Source organism: Camelus bactrianus, chromosome 13, assembly GCF_048773025.1.
Source record: "Camelus bactrianus isolate YW-2024 breed Bactrian camel chromosome 13, ASM4877302v1, whole genome shotgun sequence".
NCBI classification, from domain to species: domain Eukaryota; kingdom Metazoa; phylum Chordata; class Mammalia; order Artiodactyla; family Camelidae; genus Camelus; species Camelus bactrianus.
Window position 1 is genome coordinate 75,777,131 of NC_133551.1, and position 25,816 is coordinate 75,802,946.

Below are 25,816 nucleotides of genomic sequence, written 5' to 3' on the forward strand. Positions count from 1 at the left end.
GGCAACTCACTGCAGATAATTTCTCTCCTCATTTCCTCTCCTGCAAAACCTTGGGTGGATACAGTCTCTTCTGTGCCCCAAACTGCCCTTTTCCCTTCCTACTGCCCACATGGATGTGGGTCCTTCCCTGGTGAGAGCCAGCGGTCGGCTCAGCGCCAGCCCAGCGGAGTGGCTCTGAGGGGTCCAGAAAGGAGGGGCCCCTATTCTGAGTAGGGCAGTTGCACAGCCAGATGGGGAGCAGCCCTGGGACCCAACCTGAGAGCAGCTCCACTGAGCAAAATCGAGGGGCCCCGTGCTCCCCGGCACTGGGCACCTAAGAGGGACCAATGGCTTTTCCTCCAGATGGCAGAACGAGGAGCAGGGACGTGGATGTTTAGTGATGGCAGGAAAGCTCAGGACGTGGACCAAGGGGTTGCCCTTCTCTTGTTGGGCATAGAGTTAACTTCCTCCTAAGTTGAGTGTAAAACTTAATCAGCATAAGGACTGTTTTTAAAGTAATCTTATTTTTATGGAAAAGGTGCCAGCAGGTGGTCCTGGGCACACGAAGGTGACTGAGCAGGTGGGCTCCCTGGGTCCGTGGCCACCACGCAGCAGCTGTCCACGGCCAGCACCCGGCCTTAGCGGGCAGTGCCCACACCTTCTTGTTGGGGAAATGCCTGAACGTCACCCTGGCCGTATCCCATCTCTCAGACACACAGCCCGGGGTGTTCCCTCCCTCCCACCACCCATGAGCAGCATCCTCCTGGGAGGGGTGCCCCCAGCCCTAAGTCTGATGTGACAGTGGGGAAAAGCCCAGACGTTACATTGTGTCGCCAGGGACACGTGCTGTCTGTATGAGTTTCTGATCGATGCTGTAACGAATTATCACAAACTAGTGGCTTAAAATAACAAAACTCATTCCCTTACCGTTCTGGAGGCCAGCGTCTGAAAGAGGTCCGCAGGCTGTGCTTCCTGGAAGCTCTAGGGAGAATCTGTTTCCTTGCCTTTTCCAGCTTCTAGAAGCTGCGTGTGTTTCTTGATTTGTGGCCCCTTCCTGCAACCTCTGCTTCTGTCACCCCTTCTCCTTCTTACTCTGACCTCTTGCCTCCTTTTTTTAAATTTTTGTTTCTAGGCATTTATTTTTTTTAAATTTATTTTACAATATCATTTTTTTTAATACAAGTATAGTTGGTGTACAATATTATATGTTACAGGTATACAATATAGTGATTCACAAATTTTTACAGGTTATTCTCCATTTATAGTTATTATAAAATATTGGCTGTATTCCCCACGTTGTACAGTACATCCTTGTGGCTTATTTTATACCTTATAGTTTGTAGCTCTTAATCCTCCCCCCCCCCCTATCTTGCCCCTTCCCCGTCCCTCTCCCTACTGGTAATCACTCATTCCGTCTCTATATCTGAGTCTGTTTCTTTTCTGTTATATTCTCTAGTTTGTTGTATTTTTTTCTTAGATTCCACATGTAAGTGATATCTTACAGTATTTGTCTTTCTCTAACTTATTACACTCAGCATAATGCCCTCCGAGTCCGTCCATGCTGTGCGCCAGAAACTAACACAACATTTTAAATCAACTGTACTTAAGTTAAAAAGCAAACAACCAATCAGCCAACCCATTTAAAATATGAGCAGAAGAACTGAGCAGACATTTTTCCAAAACAGGAAATGCAGTTGGCCAACAGGAACAGGGAAAGTTGCTCAGCATCACTCATACCAGGGAAATGCAGATCAAAATCACAATGAGACACCACCTCACCTGTCAGAGTGGCCATCCTCAAAAAGCCTCCGGCCTCCTTATAAGGACACTTGAGATGGCACGGAGCCGTCCGGATAACCTGGGGCCATCTGCCCATCTCTAGGTCTTTAACTTAATCCCATGTGCAGAGTCCCTTTTCCATGTGAAGTGAGATACTCGCAGGTTCCCTGGATTAGGGTGTGGGCATCTTGGGGGCCATTAGGATACCCACCTTTGGTGTCTTAGCAGATAGAGTGACTCTCGGACTTCCTCAGTTGAGCATATTTCATTAGAAGAGCAGCTGGAGTGGAGAGGAAGCCAGGCCTTTGGGTTGACCAGCTTCTGCAGACGTCAGGCAGGAAATTCGGCCCCTGGGATACCTCCTTACTCAGGAGAGCACTCCTGTGTACGCTACCAACCAAATGCCAGGCCCAGCTGTGACCTCACCTGTCACTCGGGAGGGTGTCCGTCAGGAAGCCATGCCTGCAGCTTTGTAGCATGAAAACTTAGCCCAGGAGGTCAGAAAACAACTTTGAATTTCAGCCATGAAGGGTGTGTGCTGAGAGGCGGGGCTCGCTGCACCCTCACATGTAACACAGGGGGCTTCCTGGGCGGGCTGGCCACAGGTGCAGTCACGTCTCAGTGTCAGCTCCTGCACCACTGCTAACATCCCAGGCCCCAGGGAGGAAGGGCAGGTTTGTTACCGTGTTCTTCGCCAGCTGAAGAGATGGGACACCCTTGCCGACAGTCGCCCGCGTTATTCCTTTAGTCAGCATCAGAAGCGGCTTCCTGCCCTGTGTAAACGTGCCTGCTGCAGAGAAAGGAAAACGAGGGGAGTGATTTGTTTCAAATGTCACTTATTATTATTACCTTTTCACCCCCTCAAGACACTGCAGAGGGTCTGCGGACACACTGCCCCCTCGGGTTTGAGATGCCCTTCCCCAGAACGCTGTTACAGAAGGGCGCTCAGACCCCACCAGAAATGACCGTCCTGGGCTTCTGTCCACATGACATGGTCAGTGTGTGGAAGTGACCTCCCCAAGGGATGGTCACTCCTGCACCCATTTGCAGATGAAGAAACCAAGGCACAGCAGGTTCCTGGCTTACTCCTTTCCTGGTGGCTGAGCCACGTTCAAACCCAGGCCTGTGGGACCCCAAAGCCCATGGAACCCAGAGCTCCTCATCAGGGCACGGTAACCTGAGGGAACTGCAGTCTCCTGGGGGTTGCTTCAGGCCCTGAGAGCCTGCCTCCCATGGAGACACTTGAGGGGGCTGTCTGTGTCAGGGTTTTTCACCTGTGCCTGCTTCAGAGGCTCGGAGGAGAACTGAGCGGTCCCCTCCTGGCCTCCTTTCCTGGGCCCAGAGTGGCCCCAACACCCCGCCCCTGTCCGAGGCAGCACATGGTGCCCAGCGGGACATGGGCAGATCACACCACTTTTAAATAAACTAGCCATGCTCCGGGTGGATTCGGACGTGTGACCTAGTGGAAAAGGCCCCAGGCAGTGTCTCAGTGCTCTGGCTGCTCAGCCAGGCTGAGCGCATCTCCACTGCCCCCCAACGGAGCGGCCCTGCGCGCATGGCAGGTCATGCTTGCTCTGGCAGTTTCTGAGACAAAGTGAACTGCAACCAAGTTAGACCCGAGTCGGGGTTGTCCCCCTACTCAGACGGGCCCCCAGTGTCCCAGGCCGAGGTTGAGGCTGGCCCAGCACGCAGGAGGTGAGCCGCCCTTCCCGTGACCCTGCCCCCGTGCCCAGGGGAGAGTGGAAGGAGCGTGGTTTCGGGGCCTCGCGGGGCCGCTCGGGCCGAGGGTGACCACGGTGCGAGTTGAGGCCAAGCGTCTGCTGGAGGGCCCCCATCCGGCTGGGGTTGGCCGTGGCCTGCTGTCCACACTTGGGCCACATCCCCACTGGTTCAGGGGTGATAGGACTGCCAGACTGGGAGGGGGACGAGCATCATCAAACAGACAAGCTAACAAGCCCACAGGTACCTGGAGCTGGACGCCCTGAAGGAGAGGAGGGAGCCCTGTTCTAGAAAGAGCCACGGGGGCGCCTGAGCTGCCGTGCAGAGGGCGGACCAGGCACGGCACTGGGAGCAAGAGGCAGCGTGGCGGTCTGTGGAGCGGATGTGTTTGCTCCCATGAAGCTGAGACCCATCACTGGTAACCCCCCACCACTGTGGACCGGCCGCTCCGGGCCCTCGGGTCCAGTGGCTGGAGGGAAGGGAGGAGGGAATAGGGGCGAGCCTTCCTGACATCCTGGAGCTGACAGACAGTGGACATGGCTGGGGCTGCCCTGAGGCGCCCCTGACCACCCCTCCCTCGGCAACTGACCACAGACCCCAGGGTCGCGAGGGGTGGACTTCCCGAGCCAAGGGCCGGGGGAGGGGAGGTCCTGAGCCCGGGAGGGGCCTCCGCAGCACTGGGGTCTCTCCTTGTCAGTTTCAAATTAGGTCCCAGCCCCTCCGTTACCGAGTCCGGTTTCCAGCTTTCAAGCACCTCCCTGTGGCTGGCCAGCCAGTGGTAGCTAAAGCCCGTGGCTTGTGAGGATAACGATGTTGCCGTCCCTGAAGGGTGAAGAGACTGGCGCTTTGACTGTAATAGAAGTTTTCCCGACTTTTAGGAAGCAATCGTTGTGCCTTGTACTGTGAGTGCCACTTGGGGCAGCGTTTTCTTCTGTGTCTAATGCTCGCTGTTAACATACTTCGTTGTTTGAAGTCGTTTTTTGCTTTTGTTTGGTGTGGCAGGTAACTAGGTTTCTATTTACTTATTTTGACTGGAAGTACTGAGGGCTGAACCCAAGACCTTGTGCATGCTAGGCACACAGTCTACCGCTCCCCCTGAAATCATTTTTAATTGGAATTTTCTTTGGATTTCTACCCAAAATGAGACGTGATCACCATGCGTTTGCCGTGGTGGTTGGTAGGGGACTTATGTGGGGGACAAGGCAAGGATGTGTTTCTGTTTGTTCTTCAAAACAAACGGTGGGCAATGAAAGGCCCCAAATTCACTGCTCCCGCATCCCTGCCCCTGGCTGGGGAGTTCTTGGGGTTTCCTCCCTCTTGAGGGAGGGGCTTGTCCTGCTTCTCAGCCTGTGACCCCAGTATCTCTGTCTGGTTGTAGGTGAGGGGACACTGGCTGGCACTGGGGGCGGCCTGATCGGGACAGGCAGGGGCGCCGGAGACCCTCAGGGACGACCACCTTCCCTTCCCACTCTCTCACTGGAAACGGCCCATAGGGGCCACGTGAGGGCCCTTCCCAGGGTGGGACCCGGCACTTTGCATGTTGCTGACCCCGTGGCCTTTCTTCCCCCCAGCAGTGGCTGCGTCTGACCCGGAGAGCCCCCTGTAAGTACGGAGTGAACGCGGCACGGAGTGTGCTGGTGCTTTATAACACGAGTAACCGCCGCCGCTTCCAGCCTGCCCACACGCTCACCCCTAACAGTCCCGTGCTGCCTCGATGTGTCTGTCTAACTGGGTCTCCACACGTGCTTTGTGGGGCCTGTCTCCACTGGGGTTCCTGGGTGTTAAAAGCTCCCTGCAGCCAGCCCTGGTTCTGGGGAGCATTTCCCAGTGTCCTGCGTAGGACTTGGGCAGGAAATCTCCTTGAGCCCGAGTGCTGGTGGTGGTGGGGCTGTTCTGAGCCCCCGAGGGAAGCCCCAAAGGATTAGTGCTGCCTCAGGGTCCAAAATCACACCGTGGGTGATGGTAATGATGGTACCCGGTGCCCCCCGCCCCCAGGCTGGAGCCGCGGCAACTGGCTCATTTCATGTTAGCCCCGTAGTTACCCTGTGAGGCAACCCTGTCTGTTTACAGGAGAGAAACCGAGCTCCACGAGATTAAGTCCAGGGAAGAGGGTGCCGAGGACGGTGTGGGGGGCATGACTGGGAAGGTGGGGAGCACCTAGCAACTGTGACCTCCTCCTCCTCCTCCAGAGGAGACACTCCCAAGGTGCAGCCACCGGGATATATACTTGGGACCCCAGGGGTGTGCAGAGAGGTCGGGCTGGGGTCCTAAGTATAGGAGTGTTGTGGGAACGCCTGTCAACCTACAGGGAAGAAAGTGCTGGTGTGGGAAGGTGGGGAGCACCTGGCGGCTCTGACCAAGGACAGGGCATGTCGTGGGAAGGCAGGTGTCCGAAGCTCAGAGGAGAGGCTGGTCTGGTGGGCAAGACTGGCAGGGAGGAGGGGACCCTGACGGGACAGACGCGGTCCTACCTGGACGGAAGGGCAGGGGGACGAGGGCTGAAGTGCAGACTCCAGGGGGGACTTCCGACCGCGGTAAGCGCGGCAGTTGGGCCTGACCCTGTGTGTGATGCCGTCAGCCCAGCATCGGGAACACCGGAGCCAGGGGGTTGGGGTGGGGCGGGGGCCGGTGAAGGAGGGTTCTTCAGTGGTGCTCAGAGTACAGAGAACGTGGCGGGGCAGCCTCGTGGCTCCAGGGGCACCAGTAAGGCCGCCGCGTGCACAGTGCAGTGGCAGATTTGTCCTGAGCCTGCAGAGGGGGCTGGCCCCCAGGGCAGGAGTGACTGGAGGCACCCGTCCACAGACGCTGCCACTCCTGGGGGTAGAGACCCACGCTTAGAGGGGATGGGTGGGTCTTGATGGCGGCTGCCAAGATCCCTTCAGCTCCAAATGTTTATGTAAACGACGAAAGGAAACCCTGCTCACTGGAAAGGTAATCCGTCAGGGGCTACTAGTTAGGCAGTGCGATGTTTTGTTGTTTTAATGTCCTAGCAGTTAGCAGAAAGGTCTGTGCTGTCTAACCAGGTGTCTTTTAGTGTCCCCAGTACCGCTGATGTCTGCGCCCCTCCCCGCCAGCCTGGCCACCCTGGGCCGGAGGCTCCCTGACCCGCTGTCTGTGCTCTGCAGGCTATGTCATCACCATCTCTGGGCGCATGACCTTCACGAGCAATAAGTCCATGGAGATCGAGGTCTTAGTGGATGCCGACCCCGTGGTGGACAACTCCCAGAAGCGCTACCGGGCCGCCAGTGCCTTCTTCACCTACGTGTCCCTGAGCCAGGAGGGCAAGTCTCTGCCTGTGCCCCAGCTCGTGGTGAGTGGCCCGTGTGTCCCTGGGAGCAGCCGCCCTCCCCTGCTGGGCTGGCCCCTTGGTGCTCGCTGGGCTCCCAGGAGAAACCAAGTTACATGAGTCCATTCTGGACACCGGGTACAAATGCTAAAGTAGGGGTGGGGCCCTCCCAGGGGCGAGCTCTCTAGGAGCCCTTGGCCCAAGTGTCCTGCATGATGGGAACCAAACCAGACCCCGGTACCTCGGGGCTGGGAGTCTGGGCCTCATGGCCTTTCGCTGCCCCAACCCCCTGGGGCTGGGCTCTGCCCTGGGTGTGCAGGCGGGCAGCTGCCGTCGTGAGCAGAGCTGGGGGTCTCTGGCCCAGGCACGGGTCCAGGAGGGTCACAGCCACCAGCAAGCTTTGCTCAGCCGTGGTCCCAGGCCCCACAACTCCAGAGGCTGCTGCTGGGGCTGTCGGCGGGCAGGCTCACTAGCGTTTTCTTAGCTGGGTGAGCAGAAGGTTGGCTTCACTGACCTGTGACGCTTTCCCTCCCTCTTGCCCCCGCCCCCCACCCCAGCCCACATCTCAGCTCTCGACACCCGCAGGCCCCCCATGCTCAAGGCCACAATCCCAGAAACTTTCTGGGCTCCTGCCCCCTCATGCCCACCCCTGCCCAGTCCTGGCAGCACCACCTCTCTCCCAGCCCAGGTCGCTGATGGCACCTAGGGCCACCACAGCCTCCTCCCTGGTCCCTCCCTCCCTCTCACACTCACACACACTCCACTCTTCACAGCACCTGGCTGATCTCGTTCTCAGCTCTTAAGATCTTGTCACTTCCTTGCTGAAACTTTGGGTCCTGGTGCATTTAGAATAAAATCCGTACCTAAGACTCATGACTTGAGGCTGCGTGTGCCCCACCCCAGCCCACCTCTGCCCACCGCAGCCTGCTCCCTGCCCTGCCTGGAGCCACCTGCTGCCCCCGCACAGGCTCCTGGCTACCTGTGGGGCTAAGTCCCCTCACCCCCGTGTGAGCCCAGTGTCATCTCCTTGGAGGAGTCTCCTTGACCTCCCACCCAGAGTGTCCTGGTCACAGTCTGGCCTCACCCCTCCCTTCTGTAAAACACCATTCCCCCGACTGAGGGGCGCTGGTCAGTTGCCGCCTGCCCCTCCCCCACTGGACTGAGCTTCACAGAGTGTGGAACATGTGCTCCTAATGGGTCACTGGGGCCTGGGACAGTCCTGGCACTTAGTGGGTGCGCTCTGGAAGATGTGTGAATCCTACTGTGCGCCAGGCCTGCCCTTGAGCATGAAGCCAAGTTGGGGAGGAGAGACAGGCGGTGTGGGCGCTCGGAGGAGCAGGGGGAGCGCGCTGCGCCCGAGGCCTTCCATCTGGGGCAGGACGTGAAGTGGTGCCAGGGCGGGGGCAGGAGCCCCCAGGAAGGCCAGTGGGGCCGGGAGCCGCGCTGGGAGGTTCCAGGAGCTGGAATCCCAACAACTTGGCAAGTGCCAGCCATGCAGGAGCCTGAGGGCAGCAGGGGTCAAGGCCTGGCGTGGAAGGGGGGCGGGGTGGGGGCTGGGGTGAGGCACTCGTAATTGTGTATTGAATGAACGCATGAATGATGGGTCCAGATTCCCCTCGAGGCTGGTGAGCCTCACAAACTCCCCAGCAGTGCCAGTCAGGGTCACTGTCCCACCTGGCATGTGTCCTCATGCCCAGCGTCTCTGAGTCCTCTGCCTGCTTCTCTCAGCCAACCTCATCCCAGCCCTGAGGGCCGGGCTCCCCTGCTCGCTACTCTGTTACACAGGTGAGGACCCCCTCGGACCAGCCAGGCTGAGGCATTTGGGGAAGGTCACGCAGCTGGTCCAGGGGAGCCCGGGTTTGCACACTTTCTGTTGCCGGGTGTGGAGAGAGCCTCCATTCAGGCTGCTCCTGGTTTCCTCTTGAGCCAGACCCTGCATCTGTTACTGGGGGCAGCTCTTCTGGGACCAGGAAGAAACCAGAACCCTGGGCTATAGTCAGGGTGAGGGCGTGAGGGGCAGAGAAGCCTGGGCGGTGAGGGTCCCGAGCGCCTGGCACTTTTGTGTAAGCGGCTGGCAAGTGACTCGGGCTCCTGCCAGTCTGAACCCTGCTTCCAGAAGTGCCTCGCGGGGCCCCAGCTGCCCCCACAGCGTCTGCTCCCCGCGCAGATCTGCGCCTCCCGGAGAAGCGTGTGTACGGAAAACCTCTGTACCAAGTAAACAGGTTGCATGTAAGGTCTCACTTCCTCACACAGCCCAGGCACAGGGCTCCCGCTTGCTTCTTCCTGTGCCCGAGGATGGCCGCCTGCCTGGCCAACCCTGGCCTGCCCGTCACCAGTCCCTTCTTGGTAGCTGCAGAGGCACCTCCTTTCTGGGGCCTCAGTCCCGTGGGGGCGGCACCTGGCTCTGGTGCGGAAGCCATCCCACCTCGCCAAGGCTGCCGTGGCGGCAAGGCCCAGGGGAGCCTCAGCTGCCCTGAGGGTCCTCCCTGTCCCTCCCCCACTCTCCACACACCTTCCCACTCGCTCTTTGCTGCATTGGGTCCTACCCCGGGGCTCCAGTGAGTCAGGTGGCAGGTCATGATCCTCCTCTGGACATTGGCAGGGGCTGCACAGAGGAGGGTTGGGGAACCTGGCCTTGGAGGATCAGGGTGCCACCGTGTGAAGGAAGGAAGGAAGAGCCAGGGTGGGCGCCATCCTCAGGCAGGCACCGCACTTCCGACGTGCCTGTCACCGCCGCCCCCCGCTGCCATACGAACCCTGGCCCTGCCACCTGGTGACCAGGCCTGTTGGTGTGGGGGTCCCATCAGCCTCGGCCTCTCCCTCCCGATGTCTCCAGCCCCACAGCCCCCAGCCTCGGGTCTGTCGTGAGAGTTCCTGGGCCCAGTGCCGCCTCCCTGGGGCCCACCTCCCCCTTGCTCCTGCCCCCATCTCTCACTCCAGTCCCAGGCAGGGGCCCCTCCCCTCCGACAACACTCCTGACGGAGCCCCCCTGGGCCTGCCACACCTGAGCGTGAGGACCGGGACACTCGTCCTGCCGCACCCCCCCCCACCGCTGCCAGGCACCTCGGCAGGATGGCTTCCGCCCCCTCAGTGATGCACGTCCGTGCCCCTGATCTCTGCAGACGGACCTCACCTTCTCTGACCTTGACCTTCACAACCATGTGTCTCTGGGTCTTGGACTGCTTATTCTCAGAACCCTTCCTGCCCATCTTGGCCCCAGTTGCAGGCTTGCCCTCGTTTTCTCCCAGACCCTTGTCCCATCTCTCTCCATATGGCCAGTGTCCCTCGGGGACACCAGTCAGCGTGACTGCTCCCAGCATCTCCATCCTGGATACTGAGTTCCCACCACACACACACGAATCCTTGACCTCTCTCCTCCCCACCTCCCGCCCTCCCTGGCCTCCAGCCTCTAGCAGGGTGGCCAGATCCAAGGACCATCTCCCTCTTTATCTCACTGGCCTCTCCCTGGCTTTGGTACAACTTGCTGAGCCTCGGTGAAGCCTGTGTTCCCTCTGCAAGGGACTCCAGTGTCCAGACAGCCACGCTGGGGTCCTCTGAGCATAAGGCTCTGATGGACCCTGACCTGTATCCTTCCCTTCCTGGGAGGCTGGGCCCAGGCCCGGTGCCTCATCTGTTTACTCCCACATCAACTGCCCCCTCTGCTTCTCTCCACAGGGTCTTAGCAGGCATTTCAAACACATATTATTCTGAATTAAACTTGTAGTCTCCAGCCACCCCCCAACCCCCGCAAAAATCCCACTCCTCCTGGTGTGTTTCCTCTCCTGGTGAGTCTGGGAACCCAGCTGGCTCCTCTCTCCTGCTCAGCCCCGCGCTGCACGCCCGCCTCCCTTCCTGCTGCCCTCGCTCTGATGCTACGCTGTGTCCGGGCAGGTTTGTTAGAACAGGATTCTCCCTCTCCTGCCTAAACTGCTTAGCGGCTCCTTGATGGCACAGGGTCCAGCCAAGCAGGCCGCCTCTGTTCCTCAAATCCCAAACTCAGTGCTGCCATAGGGCCTTTGCACTTGCCATTCCTCTGCCTGGACACCTTCCCTCAGATTGTCGAGCCATCTCCTTCCACTGTTTCCCAGATGTTTCCTCTTTGATGGCCTTCTCTCAGCTCTCTAGACAAAGCCTTACCACCCAGTGGCTCTTTCCTATTGCCATGCTGGCTTTTGGCACTCGGCACCATCTGAGATTGCCCAGCGAGCATGCACGTCTGTTTAGTGTTTGTCCCTGGACCCAGGGTGTGACCCCAGGATGCCTGGTGCAGAAAATGTCGTGAGTGATTTACACGCTTGCCCGCTGCTCCAGCCACATCTCTCTACCCTGCTGGACAGCTGGAGGGATAAAGGCATGAAGACCCCATGCCGCCCTCCCCTTGCCTGGGGACAGGCTCACACCAGGGAACAGGCGTCACTGCCTGGTTCTAGTCGATGCCCTGACTGTACTAGTTGTGTGACCTCGGGCACATATTTCCTGTGCGCCTCAGTTTCCTCATCTGTACAATGGTGCCGGTTCTAGTATGTGACCCAGAGGGTGGGTGAAGATTCCACAAGCTCGTTTATATCAATGGCTCCATAATGGCCTGCTGCTGCTCACTGTTCTTGCCCAGAGTCCTCCTCGCTAGAGCCCCCGCCCTGCTAGAAGGAGAGAGACCGAGAACCAATAGGGACAACAGAGGATGTTAGATGGTGGCAAATGCCGTGAAGGAAAAAGCAGGAGGCGGGAGGTCAGCACGTGCTGAGAGCAGTTGCAGCTGAAATAGATTCCTTCCAGAGAGGGCCACAGTCAAGTCGGGCCAAGTTGGTGGGAGAGAGAGGAGAGGAACCGGGAACTCAGAGGGCTAGGGGCCGAGTTGGCCACTTGTTCCAGGAGAGGAGGGGCAGTGACACCCCCGAGGCCACCCAGCAGCTAGAGGGCAGGCCTGGCCCCGAGACCCAGGACTGTCCGGGTGGCTGAGGGAGGTTGGGGCCTGCAGGACTTCCCAGATGCTCATAAGGCCCAGGATGGCCGAGGAGTTGGGACCATCTTTACTTTGGAAAGGCTCCTACAGAGTAAATGCAAGTGGACAGGGTGTTCCGGCAAGGTGTGCGGTACAGCCTTGGCTTGATCGAAGGCCCCCTCCGCCCTGCATACACCCCAGGACTCAGCCCTCTGGGGAGCCCCGTGCTGCAGCCCTGCTGGAGGCTCCGCAGTCTGTGGGCACGGGGAGGAGGGCCTGGCGCTCCAGGGTCCAGGCTCCCGTAGAGAGCAGCCTGTGGTCGAGGAGCCCTTTGTGGGGGAGCCCGAGACTGTCTGAGAGCTGGGAGGCAGTCTGGGGGCCGGGCCGGTCTGTGTACCCGGGAGGCTGCTGGTGCCCTTTCCAGAAACCTCGGCCCTGGGGCTGGGGGTATCGGTACAGAAGGAGCTGGCAGGGGTGGTGGAGAGTCACCTGCTGGAATGAAGGGGATGGTGACTGAATTCCCAGATTTGAAGGGCCAGTGGTTGGTGATGGCCACATCTTCTGCCGGCTGGCTTCACGTCAATCCAGGCTATTTCTTGCTAATTTAAGATGGTCTTTACACTTCACTGAGGTGCCCTGGGGGCCACCGACGTGAATGAAAACAGCCTCGGCGGGGAGAGGGGTTGACTCCCCAGAGAGGGTTTTCAGCTCAGCCTGGCCCCCGCGACACACACAGGAAACACCAAAGGGCAGTGTCGTCCGCCTCTCTGCCCGCGTGTGCTCCGAGAGGCCTGGGTGCGTGGCCCGCCGTGGGGGCTCAGCCCTGCCCAACCCCACTGTCAGCACTTCATCCTCTAGTCTATTTTTAGCTCCCATCCTCAGGGCCTGGCTGACACCGAAGGCAGCGTGGCTGTTTGGAGTTTTTCTTGATGAATATTTTATGCTGGGGAAGGCCTGCTGCACCGCGTCCGGCAGCTGCCGGCACTTTCCAGGCTAATTATTAGAGGAGGCAAGGGCAGGGCATGGAATCTGCAGGCCCAGGCCCGGCCGGCCGGCCTGCCCCCCTCTAAAGGCCTCCCTGAGACTGTGCGCTCTGGCCTCGGGGCTGGGGGACAGGCCCGCACCGCTGACCAGAGCTGGAGAGGTCCCCGTGCCGAGGGACATGGAGACCGTCAAGCTGGCTCCCTGGGACCCGGCTCCAGTTTGGCCCCAGCACCTCCTGGGGCGGCTTCTGCAGCCCGGGTGTGGGAGGCCCATTCAGCCTCCAGACTCTTGAGAGCCAGACGGGCTCTGCGTTGAAGTGGGAGCAAGCCAGTCCTAGGCGCAAGGTCGGCCTCCTTTCCTGGTTCAGACACGGGTGCTGCAGTCGCCGAGGGCCTGGAAGACCCACGTGAGGCCAGAGTGGCCGGCGTTTGGTGAGAGGAAGGTGGGGGGAGGTCGTGTTGCCCTCAACAAGGGAAAAGCCTGGAACCATCCCAGGCACTTGGTCGATGTGGGTTTGGAGAGAGCACTTCCACTCAGCTGCTCCCGGGGGTCATTTGGGAAAAGAACGTTTTTCCCAGGAAGCTAAGTGGAACAGTCTTTGCGAAGCGGGTTTCCATGGCTCCCAGAAAGCCCACATCCTGGAGCGAGCCTGTGACACGGGGGTCTTGGCCGCTGCTTGTAGCCCCTCACCTCCTGGTTCACCAGGGACAGCTGGCACTCAGGGGACAGGGGCCTCTATCCCAGGGCCTCCATCGTCAGACCCTGAAATGATAAGCTGGGACTAACGCAGGAGGCAGTGAGGAAATTGGGGAGGCAGCCATCCTTCCCTCTCCTTTAGATCGAGGCTCCCTCATGGCCCGTGGGGTTCCACCAAGTGAAATGTGTGCTTCTGCACTTCATTGGCTATAAAGTGCTTCCACTGGGAACATCACCACATCTGGAATTCAGGGCACCCTCGGGGGCCAGTCTCCTGAGCACGCACTCCTGAGGCCCGGGTGCCCGCTGAGGCCACTCCCTGTCTCCTGGGAGGGGCCAGTGGAGTGAGTGTCCTGGGTGCCCACAGGGACAACAGTCTGGCCCCTGGGGAGCTGAGTGTTCTCTGGATGTCAGGACGGATTGTCCACACCCACAGACAGGCCACTGTGACGGAGATGGGAAGTGGCTCATCCAAAGTCAGATGCCGACTCTGGTCTGAGGATCTAGAGCAGATGGAGCCCCTTGGCCATGGCCAGCACCTTCCTGTCTCTGAGTCTCAGTTTCCCCACAGTTGTTCTCTGCGGTCTCTCTCTGGGCTGTCTCTGTGATCCAACCCGAGGGCTCCTCGCTCCTTTGCACTGAAGAGGAAGCACACGGGCCAGGCTTCCAGCAGCGGTCAGCTCCTCGCTCCCTGGGACTCAAGCCTGGAGATGAGGGGCTGTGGGTCCTCCCAAGGGTTGGTTCCTTGAGACAAAGCATCAGCAGGACCACCTCCCCCGATCATGGCCAAGCCTGCTCTTCACAGCCCAACGTGGCATACTTCCCACCCCCGGGATAAAGGGAAGAGGGTCCCCATGCGGAGCTTGTGGGCTGGGGCCCCAGGCAGCCCCATGACTTGGGGAGACGCCTCTGTCCCAGACACTCATGTGCTGGAATGATTTGCAGTTGCTCCCTAATTTAAGAAACGCAGGTGTACTGGGGACCGGTGGGACTGATACATACGTTCCTGGAGCACCTGGGAGACACATCACTGAGGGAAGCTGTGCCCTCCTGCTCCCCCTTCCTGCTGCCAGTCCACAGGAGTGTGTCAGGGACTAGAACATTCAGGAAGCTTCGGGACCCAGTGTTCTGCTCTCTCCTTTGGCTTTGGATGCTTAGCAGGGAGTCATAATAGAAAAATGCCAGAATCTTGAAGTTGTTCCTGTCCCCTGAATGGGTGGTGTTTGGAACTTCTAGTGGTCTGTGGGTCCCACCTGCCCGGGAACCAGGGCTGTGGGTCCCACAGGGGGCGTGGACGAGAGGGTGCGGCCTCCCACAAGCCCGGCTCTCCCCTCCATTCTGCCGTGAGCCCAGACTCGTCCTCTGACCAACTTAACCTGTCCAGTGAGCACATGTATTTTGGTGACCCACTGTCCCTGACGGCCCTGGGCTGGCCTCTTGGCTGAAATGGCAGTGCTCTGGAGAACACTCAGTCCACGTTCAACAGCCAGCTCTCCAAAAGGGGCCCAACGCACAGGACTCACTTTTCCTCCTTAAAATGCCCGCAGATTCTGTGCATGGAGTACCAGCTTCTTGGTGCTTGGGCACTGTGTCTCCAAATCCAGGTGACCCCAAGCTGTTTTGATTTCTATAGGATGTGAAAACCTGAGGCAGGCTCTCGGCACTGTTAGGCCTGACCCCACACAGTGCCGGGAACACGGCTGCAGGAGGAGAGGCCCATGGGCAGAGGGCCCAGCTGGAGCTGGGACATTCCAGACCCCGTGGCCACCTTGGAAGGTGAATTCAGGCTGGGGAGAGACGTGTGAAAGTTGTTGGGTCCAGACAGGGGTCAGGGCCACAGGACCCAAGAAGATCTTCCCTCAGGGTGGGTCGTGCCTGGCGTGTCCTGGGGCAGAACACAGGACCAACCCAGCATGTACGAACGATGGCTTCTCGGCAGCCTCGTGCTTTCTCTGTGAGGTGGAGTGGAGCCCCCTGGCAAAGGCTTTCCAAGGCCAGGGACACTTCTGAACCCTGTACTCCAAGTTGCAAGGAAGAAGCAGACCCCGGACCCCCCACAGTGGTAGGAAGGCTGCAGAGGGCCTCCCCACACCCTGGCGCATGCATGGGTTCAAGCACAGTGTGCGGCACTGCCAACAGGAGAGGAGCTGCTTCACCCAGGGGTTGATCCACCCCTAGGAGTGCTGGACACCCCGGTCATGCCTCTGTTGCCACTGCAGGACCCTGGCGAGCCCCTCGGTGGTCTGAACCTTCTGGAGTCAGTCGAAGACAGATGATGCCTGAACGTGTGTCCATCGGTATTGAATCTTTAACACAGAGACCACATCAATGTGGAATTAAGCTTTCTTGCTTTGACCTTCATTGGTTTGCCATTCAGTCATTCAGCAAATGCTTCCTGAGTCCCTCCTGTGTCCCAGGCATGTGCTGGCCTCCGCCAGAGGGCAGGAAGGGCTCTGACACAGAGCAGGTACACGCAGGGCCAGAGGCTCACCAGGAGACTGCAGCCCCTGGCCTGGGCCCAGCCGTGGGAAGGGTTCAGCAAAAGGCAGTCAGGGTCCTGGGAATTGTTGTCTGGTGGGGATGCTATGTCAGCATTCCAGGTACAGGAGCCAGTGCTGCGAGTGGGGCCCTGGGGAGGGGCTACCAAGGCCCCGGGAGAGGACCGGGTCCTGACTCCTCTTTCCTATCAGGGACCGCCACCCTTCACTGCCCTTCCCCAGGCTGCGCCCCAGCTCCCTGCCCCTTCCGCAGCCTCCTATCAGCCCTGATACAGGGTAATTTCATGACTGCACACCAGGGCAGTTATCCTGGGGGCTGAGCTGGTGCTGTGGGGAGAGGGGAGCCCCTGGCACGGGTGTTTATGGCTCTGCATGGGGGACTCATTATTGGACACTTCTGGCCCCGAGCTCTGGAGGCTGCTGTGGGGAGACTGTGCGGGTACCCTGCAGGAGTTTGGTAGCCCCAGCCTGCAGCCACTGGGAGCTGGGCCCACAGGGAGCAGCTGCCCAGCTGCCTAGCCCAGCCCCACCGAGGTCGAGGTCTGTGGTTTGAGCTGCACTTGGGGGACACAGCTGCTTGTGGGGCTGATGGGTCCTGGACACCGAGCTTGTCCTTGCCTAGCCACGCACAGGGCCCCTCACCACACCATGCTGAGTGGCCCTAGTAATCAGAAGATGCCTTAATTGCCTGTGTGATGGTCCCAGGATCCCTCTCGGCTCCTGTTATGAAGACCGGAGAGGCTGCGCAGCGTGGCTTCCTAATTAAGAAGGTCCGTGTCCCTCAGGCTCTCAGGAAGTTGTTACATCACCGCTGGAAACACTCCTCGCACCAAACTTTCATTAATTACAAAAAGGACAAGCTCTTGATTTTACTGAAGGTGGAACTTAGTCACTCACCCTCCCTGCCAAGTTCCAAATATGTGTTCTCGAAGCAGAGAAAATGCAAAATGGAAAACATTTGGTTCGCACTGTTAGGCTCTGGAAGCCACAGGCTTCCCCTGCAGTGGAAGGGAGCCCAGAAGACAGCACTGGCAGAAGCGCAAGAGGAGGAAGGGGAAGGCGCATCCGAGGCCCCGCAGCCCGCGGGCGGGAGCCAGGGGGCGCCCTGAGCACAGAGGGGCAGGGTCCCCGGGGCTGAGTGGGAGGTTCCAAAGGCCCAGCTGCCTTAAGATGACCCCCAGGGCTGCCTGTCCTCCCCCCAGGGCAGTGGCTGTGGATCAGCAGCCAGGAGCGCACTTGGTCCCTGAGGCCGTGTGTGACAAAGGGAGTAGTTCGCTAGTGTGCGTGCACACACTCACACACACACAGTGTAACTGCCATGCACGGGGGCCCGCTGGCACTGGCACTGAGGGAAACACTTCACGTTACCTCCTGGTGGGAGGACCTGGCCCTGGGAAGGTAGGCTGCATCCCTGAGGCCACACAGCCAGGTCCCTGTGACCCTGTGTTCCTTGCCACCCCTCCACTGTCCCTCCCACCAGGCAGGTGTCTCTTGGGAAACCTGGGATCACCACTGCCCGCAGGCCCCTTTGCCTTCACCTCTCCTTTTCCGTAGCCACCGGGAGCCCACCCAGCCGTGCTGTCAGGAGCCCTCCTCCCTGCCGACAGCTCCAGGCACTTGGAGGAAAATGCAGTTTCCCACAGAGGAGCTTTGTGCTCCCCCCTCACCCCCAACCCTCCATTAGAAACAGCAACAGCCAACAACTTATGTATTTATTTACTTTGCCGGATGGAGGGAGACGGGCTGCGAGGAGGCGGCAGCTGGGCCGTGGGTGGGGTTGTGTGCGGGGAGCCATCTGTCTCGTTCTGTCAGCTCCGTGCCCAGCAGGGAAGTGGTGGCCCCTCTTAGTCACTTGGCTAGGAGGGCTGTTTATTGGAGCTTGCAGCCCTGGGGAGGCTGAATGCCCGCCAGTCAGCAGGGCAGGGACCTTGTTTCCATGGGGAGCAGATGCAGCCCTGCTCACCTCTGGTTCTGTCTCCTCCAGCGAGGGGAGGGGGGCAGCCAGGGCCTCAATGTATGAACTCCTGCCCTGACTGGGCACCTTGCAGGGCAAGCAGGTGAGGAAGGCCATCAGCACTGAGCACTGCTCCCAGGGCTGGCCGGGCTCCACAGAGCCTGGAACAGGCAGCCCCGGCCGCCATCCCCAGAGACCAGCAGAGACACGAGCCCTCTGCTGGCTTCCTCCTCCCAGGCCTCACAAAGGCCTCAGCCTTGCCCTCCAGCCGGCCAGCTGCCTTCACATCCGTCACCAGGCGGCATCAGCTCTGTCTGAGGGCAGATCCTGGCTGATGAGCTGACTGCAGAATATTAAACGTCGGAGACTCAGCACAGCAGCCATGAGGCCCAGTGCTGGGCACCAGCTTCTCCCTCACTGAGCAGACGCTCGGCTTTGTTGTGGTTTGTACCTGAGCCTCAGCCTCTGCCCCTCCTCAGGTCGCGCGTTGACTGATCTAGTGAGGGAGGCATTCAGAGTCCTTGGCACGCGCGTTCTGGAACATACATGGCCTGTTGGCTGCTGAGGGGTGGGAAGCTGCTGTCCTCTGGGGTAACTGTTGGAGGGCTGGGCCCTTTACAGCTGCACATCAGGGCCAGTGGGACGAGGGGAGGGCAGCGAGGGGCACGACCCCGCAAGTGGACGCCTGGCTCACCGCCCCAGACCCGGCCTGCTGAGGACCCAGCACTACCTCCCCTGGCTCCCAGGTGCCGGCGCTCCCATGCGGACACTCCCCCCTTCCCCCCCCCCGCCCTCCAGTCCCAAAGTTTATGACCAAGAGAGAGGACTCCTCGTGAGTGTGGGGGGAAAGCACGGGGGAGGTGGCCCCAGTGTCTGACTCCCCCGAAGTGGGGCAGAAGGGCCGGCATTCTTGTCCATGTCTGGGGGTTCTGCAGGACCCTCGGGCAGCCATGAGGTCCCGCCGGCTGCTCACAGGCAGACAGGAAGGCGCGTGCTTGTCTGCTCTTCTCCGCTGGCAGGACGCGCCTGGCTCCAAAGCTGGAGCAGAGGCTGCGCCGGGAATGCACCCCTGCCCCTGGGCTTGTCCCCTCCTGGTCCTTTGTGCCTGGGGATGGGAGGAGGGGCCGAATTTCCTATAGCCGCATCTACTCTCTCCTGTCTTGTTGGTTTTTCTTTTTTCACTTAATTATAGAAAATATAAGCAAAAGTAAAGAAAAGAAAGAACCCTATGTATTACCAACATGGGGCCAGTCTTGGTCATCTGCCTGTCCCCACCCAGGCTCTCCGGAAGCAAATCTCAGAAATCACATCATCGCCTCCAGGTATTTCAGTGTGTGTCTCCGAGAGACAAGGGCGCGCTATCCTTTGTCGTTGGCTTATTTGTGGTTGGACTGGACTCTGGCCAGCGGGCCCTGGGCTGCGGGTGCCCTGCAGAGACCCCGCTGCAGGACCTGCGGCCCCGGACTCACGCTTATGCCAAGGCCTCCCAAGCCGAGAGTTAGGACGGACCCAGACAGCCACGCAGGTCACTCCCACCCCAGTGACAGGCCCACTGCCAGCTCACATGGGCCACCGTGTTGAGGCCTTCAGTTGGGGACGTGCCCACACGTGGGTGCTCCCCCTGCCCCTCACCGCCATGTGACAGGGCGTCTGGCCCTCGAGACTGCCTTGCTCCTGTCTCCTTTGTCTTTGGTCCAGGCCATTGTCACTTTCTGGTGCTGCGTCGCCTGCCTGTGTTCGGCGTGTCGGCCACTAGCCGATCGGCACCTGAGGCAGGGTCCCCACACCTGGCGCCGCAGTGGGGGCGGTGCCTGGTTTAATTCAGTGAGCGGTCTCCTCTGCCTGCTGCCCCTCCTGGGCCCAATGTGGGCGGGGGCACTGCCGTGCTTACCCTTCCCCTTGACTTTCTGGAAACTCAGAGAGCACTCGCGCTTCTGCGGTGGTTGTGACAGTCACGCTCCCTACAGTTCCCCCATTTCACACGTACAATCCAGTGGGTTTGAGTGTATTCACGGAGGCATGCAGCCACCACCACAGTCAACTTTAGGACATTTCCAAAAGACTCAGGGCACCGCTTAGCTGTCACCCCTCCCCAGCCCCGGCCACCCCTGCTCTGCTCTCTGTTGAGCTGCCTGTTCTGGACGATCCAAGTAACGGGACTCCCACATGGGGAGGGCCTTTGTGCCTGGCTTCTTTCTCTCTCCCTTGGTCCTTAATGACTGGTCTTGAACGGGGACAGCTAGGAGGACTTCTGTCCTCACAGCAACCCTGGGGGGTAGATATTGGCCCATTTCACAGAGTAGGAATGTAGGTGAGTTGTGGGGCCCATGACTGGGAAGTGGTGAAGCCAGATTCAAGCCAGACTGATTCAACCCTAGAGGGGAGGCTGCGCTGGTTTCAGGGCAGATCGAAGAGGCCGCTCTGGGAAGGACATGCAGGGTGCTGGAGGTCCCAAGATCGGGCAAAACTTGGCCAGTGTGGGTCAAGGCATCTTCCAGGGCTGTCAGCTGGCTTTGAGGGCACACGCCACAAGCTGACCGCAGGAGAGTGTGGGCAGAGCTTCCTGTCGGCCCCAAGATGGGAGTGGGGTTCCTGAGGAAAAGGAGTCCCTGGCCAAATCAGCATGGGACAGCCCAGGTTAAACACCATTAACTAGGTTTATTTTACTGCAAGATTGTCAGAACCTCAGTCTGTGTGCATCATGTATTGGGAGGGGCCAATTAGCATGCAGGTTTCCAAACCTGTTTGGCCACAGACCATCAGGAAGCCTTCATTTCCCTTTTGGAGTTGGGGAAACAGAGGCCTAGGGAGGCAAGAGTCCACAGAGCTTTAGCTCCTGCTGCAGGTTTGCCCACAGTGGTGTTAACACAAATGAAACAGTGATGTGTGCCCTCGAGGTAAGGAACCCAAGTGCGTGACGTGGGTGGTCCCCAGGCTCCAGATGGCCGGACAGAGAGGTGGATGCAGAGGGTGGGGCTGCTCCCCTGGCATCTCCCCAGCCCAGCAGCCCTTCCTCAGCCCTAATGCCAGTGTTCCCCCCATCCAGGCCATGGCCTCACGTGGGCCACTCCTGCCTGACAACGGCTCCTGAGCTCTTGCCAGCAGCTCCAAGGGCCATTCGCCACCCTCCCTGTGTCCCCTCCCTAATCCCTGGAGCCCCGAGAGCACTTGGCTGGGGACCCAGGCACTAGGGGACTCGGTTCCTCTTCCGAATCCCACATCTGCTTTCCAAGAACACGGACGGGCTGGAGAAACAGGAAGGCCCCTCACGTGGGGCAGAGCCTGGCTCCGGTGGGCCCTGCAGAGGGCCTGGGAGCGGTCCCCTCTCGGACCTGCTGCCTTGCCCAGGCCACGCTCACACTCTCTTGCTCTCGAGAAATGTTGTTCTTTCTACGTCTCTTGCCTTTCTTCCCCCTGCTCACCCCCCGAGATAGAAGCTCCACCAGCTAGAAGGAGGGCCTGCTCTGGAACACCATGCTGAGGGTTTTGAAAGCTGAGAGGAACCTTGGAAAGTGGTCCAGCTCCCCCCACTTCTCCAGCTCTCCTCTCAGCCAACCCTACCAGGCCCCGACTCCCCGTGTCCCAGCTCTGGGACCCCATAGGCACTGCCCCGATGGGGTCCTCTGCGGATCAGGCAGGAAGCCCAGCTGCAGCCCCTCCTCCCCCTGAGGAAGGGCCAGCCACGAGATTTGAGCTGCACACAAATGGAAGCCGCAGGTCTCCCCAGCTGTGCCAAGCAAGGTCCATGGGGTGGGGGAGAGCCTCCACTGTCTAGCCTGGTGGCCTTGACCTTGTGTTCTTGGCCGGTTGGCTGTCCCCCATTTGAAACAGGGATGGAGATGGAGAAGGGGCAGGGGCCTGCTACTCAAAGTGCTCCCCAGGCTGGCAACACCTTATCACCTGGCTAGAAATGGGTCTTAGCCCCTGACCCCCAGGCCTCCTGGGTCAGAATCTGCATTCACAAGCTCCCCAAGTGATTCGTGTGTACATAAACCCTGCAGAAGCCCTGATCTAGCACATTCTGCCTGGGCGCCCGCAGAAGCCTTTGGCTGGGCCCTGCAGGATGTGGCCTTGTCTTTGTGGGGTGCCTTCAGCACCGGGACTGGGCCTTGAGGGGTCTTGCCCCCATAGAACCACCTGCTGAGATGGAGAACATTTCATTTTCCCTGGGCTGTTTCAGGTCAAACTGCATAGCCTCAAATTTCGTTTTTCAAAAAGGCAGCCAGATGAAACCAGGGCAGGCCTTCAGTAGAGTGTCTTGGAAAAGCCACCGTTTTCCACGTGTGCCCCAAGACTCCAGCAGTAACCCAAGCCACTGTCTCCCTAAGGCGCACGACCCTAGTTCTTTAAACACCCCAATGTTTCATTGGTTCCAAGCCGTGAGGTTTTGACAGTTTGCACCTGGTGACATTTAGAGACCAACTTCTGAGAAGGCTGCGGGGGGGCGGGTGTTTGCTAGAACCTGACATTCTGTCTTCTGGTTGGTTGTTCTCTTTTGCCAATACACTGTCTGTAAAACACTTGGGCCTAAAAATAGCTGCGGGGTTTGGTGTCATTGTGGATGAAGGGCAACTGCCCCATTTCTTTGGCTTTCACACACCCTCAAAGTGTCACAAGGAAATGTCGTCCCAGAGGACTTAGCACAACTCTTTAAGTCCGAATGCCTGGCCCGGGCGCTGAAGGAGAACTTTGCGGTGGGACAGACGGTGGCCTTGGGAAGTGACCGCCTGATGCTGCTGCAGTCATTTCTTCCCCGGGCCACCACTTAGAGGCCAGGCCAGGCCACTCTCGAGAGTGAAGGGTGGGGGACACTATTCACCATCACGCCAGGTCGGCAGGCACGAACCAGGACCGTTCTGGGCGAGACCCGGCCGTGGGCCAAATCCCTCTGCTCGCTTGGCTCTGCCCCGAGTGTGGGAACCAGGCTTCTTAACTTGCTGAGAGGAAGGAAGCAGCGGAGAAGGGTGAGGAGGGCTCCAGGGCCACTTCCTAGGCTTCTGTGCTGTCCAGGGCTCGCCGCCCACAAAGTGGTTACTGCTGCACCTGGTACAGTGAAGTGGCCTCCTCGAGGTCACACAGTCAGCGCGGTATCTGTCCCCGCTTCCCTTCAGGGCAGAGGCCATGAGCGGGGAGCAGGGCATACCTGGGGCCCCCTTTTCCTTCCCCTGTTCGGCTCTGCTTCAGGCCTCCCCTCCTGTATTTCATTATCAACTGCCTTTTCAGCTGAAGTTCATGACCAGAGAAGCACTGGGCTTAGAATTCTGCCTGCCGCGGAGGGTGACGTGGGTGCCCATGAAGCATCCTACAGGGAGGGATGCTGTCTGGAAGATGGGGCCTGGGGCAGGGTTCTCTGTGTCCTGGGGCAGTGCCCAGGCCCAGCCCACAGTCCCAGCGTCTCTAACCTGCCTGTTTCTCTGTGTGTGGCCCACAGCCCGAGACTGAGGACGAGAAGAAGCGCTTTGAAGAAGGCAAAGGGCGGTACCTGCAAATGAAGGCGAAAAGGCAGGGCCAGGCGGAGCCACAGGCCTAGACAGCCTCTCCTGCCGCCAGAGCCTGGAGCAGCCCCCAGCGTCTGATCGTTTAGAAGTTCCCCCTTGGCCAAAAACCCAGTTCACGTTGACAGCTGGTGTCGTGTGAAGTGTTTGTCTTGCAGTGTTAACCTGTACTCTCTCCTGAAAACCTGTACACCAAAGCTTTATTTATATCATTCCAGTGTAAATGCTACAGTGTTGTCCCGATGCCCCAAGGCATTCCCTGGAAACCCTAGGGAACTACCTGGGTGCACTGTCAGGTATGTGAAGAATCCAGCATCACTAATAAAGCTACTGTTTGGCTGGACCTTGGTCCTGGGTGGTTTGTCTTGGGGGAACTGCTCCCTACCCAGGCCTGGGATGGGGCTAGGGCCCCCCCCCACCTTCCTAGGGGCCACCCTCCCACCCCTGCCCCTCGGGGTGCCTGTACCTGCGTGCACCCAGAACCCCAGGCACCACAGCACCCACTTGTGTTGGCCCCTTCTCCCCATCCCAGCCCCAAACCCCCGCCGGTGCCCTGGTCCCATATCCTGGCCCCATGTCCTGGCTCTGAGGCCCCACCCAGTGCCCCACGTGCCATCTGGCTGGTGCAGGATGCTGGCTCAGAGCCTGCGTGGCCTTCCTGTGGTGGGGAGCTGGAGCGCTTGTGAGGACTCAGGGAGTGAGGGGCAGAGAGCTGAACTTACCTGGCCCGGAGCACAGCCTGGTGCGTGAGAAAACCCTGCCCCGGGCCCAGCCTCTTCTCAGTAGAGGCCTTGGCCCTTGGGAGCAAGAGGCAGGGATTCTGTTGGACGAAGCCTTCCCAGCTGGTGTCAGGGCCTCTGTGCCTGACCTGGGAGCCCCAGCCACTTGGGCAGGAGGTTATTGGGAAGGCTTGTGGGGTAGGGGGCTGACGGGCTGTGTGTGCATGTGGTCCTGCAGCCTCAGGGCAGATAAGCTGCCAAGGCAGGGGCCAGCTCCCCACACCCACCCATGGTTGAGACCTCTCCACCAAGCACTCCCAGTGGTAACGCCTGGGAGACTCGGGTTCATCTCCGAAGCCTGGAGATGAGACTGGTCGCCAACAGCTGCAGCTGCACACAGGCTCCCTCGGGCCCAAGAGAGAACTCAGCTCCAGATGTGCAGAAACACCCGCCAAGACCTTCAGAATCCATCTTGGGCCCCAGTCCCGGCTGACGGGGTTATTTCCTGCCTGGGAGCCAGGGGAGGGAACACGCTCACCACAGGAGGCCACAGCAACCCTACCCTGTCCCTTGGCCCCCTGGAGGCTGCCTCAGCCTCCCCAGCTCCACCCATACCCTGTGCCAACTTACTGAAGGTAGAGTGGTGCCCTGGGGGAGTGATGGGGAGGCCTGCCCTGCAGGGCAAGCAGAGCGCCCAGCCCAGGCCAGCCAAACCTTGATCTGAGAAACCAGAGTTGGCCACGCAAGCCCCAAAGTGCATGAGCCCCGAGGTTCCCCAAGGCAGCCATCAAAAGCTCATCTCCCACCTGCTCCCCAGAGCCAGCAAAGCCAGAGGCAGGGGCACTAGTACAGGCGGCAGTGGTGAGCAGGGTTGGCGGAGATGCACTTGGGGCCACAGGCGTGGGGCAGGCTGCCCTCTGCCCTCCCTGGGTGGGAGGCTGGCCCAAGGCTCTGGCTGGCTGGATTGCCTGTTTGCCTTAGAAATGCCACACCTGACCACCAGCTGCCCTGTGCCAGCCTCCCACTGCTGGTGGCCTATTTATAACCAGGGCCACCTGGGCAGGAGCTAGCCTGTCCACAGAGGGCTCACTAGGGGCCCTGACCACCCAGAAGCCACACATGGGGAGTTCATGGCCGGGGCTCCCCATTCAGCAGCCTCATTTCATTATGGAGCCTTTACACCTTCACTTTTGCCTCAAGTCTTGACCCTAAGGCTTACTCTGGGTCTCCTAAAAGCTGTTTCTGCGGTGCGGGGATGGTGTGGGTGAGTGCAGGAGCCAGGCTACGGAGTGTGCGGGCAGCACTGGCTGCCTTTGGTTGAGTCTGGTCCTGGGCAGGAGCCCCCGTTCCTCTGACATAGGGCCACCCACTCATGGATGCTTCCCAGACACACATCAGGACAGTGCCGTGCTGGGCAGCCCAGAGTGACTCCAGAGGCCTTTTGTCTAGGGTGTGTGTGGTCACTGGCTCCCTAGAAGAGACAGGCAGGATCTTCTGCTTGGATGGAAGGCCAAGATGCCAGCGGCCACTCTCGTGACTTGGGTCTCCAGAGACCCACATCAAGGGGACTAGTAGGTTTCCCTACCTAGCCTATAGGTGACAGCCTGTGCCCCTCTAAGAGTGCTCAGTGGAGGGGGAACGCCTGAGGGAGGGAAGAGAGAGGGTGGGGGCATCAGTTTGCAGGTGGTCGTGGTTTCAGCTTCACAGATAACATTTCTGAGCCCAAGGTGGGGAGGGGCAACCACCCGGCAGCCCAGTGGTCCAT

At 59.5% G+C, this 25,816-nt stretch overlaps 1 protein-coding gene across 5 annotated transcripts in view; it reads left to right on the forward strand.

Annotated features, from left to right (window-relative positions):
• ACOT7 (acyl-CoA thioesterase 7) overlaps window positions 1-23,675 on the forward strand; it is a 90,630-nt gene extending 66,955 nt beyond the window's left edge. For 3 of the 5 annotated variants that reach the window (XM_074377566.1, XM_010957605.3, XM_045518578.2), the window contains exons 8-9: window positions 6,603-6,787; window positions 23,269-23,675. In XM_074377566.1, coding sequence (XP_074233667.1) covers window positions 6,603-6,787; window positions 23,269-23,367 — 284 coding nt within the window. In that variant the 3' untranslated portion in view covers window positions 23,368-23,675. Of the gene's footprint in view, window positions 1-5,048; window positions 5,080-6,602; window positions 6,788-23,268 lie in introns of those variants that run through there. The other 2 variants (XM_045518579.2, XM_045518580.2) reach the window with 2 other exon arrangements.
• Window positions 23,676-25,816: the final 2,141 nt, after the last annotated feature.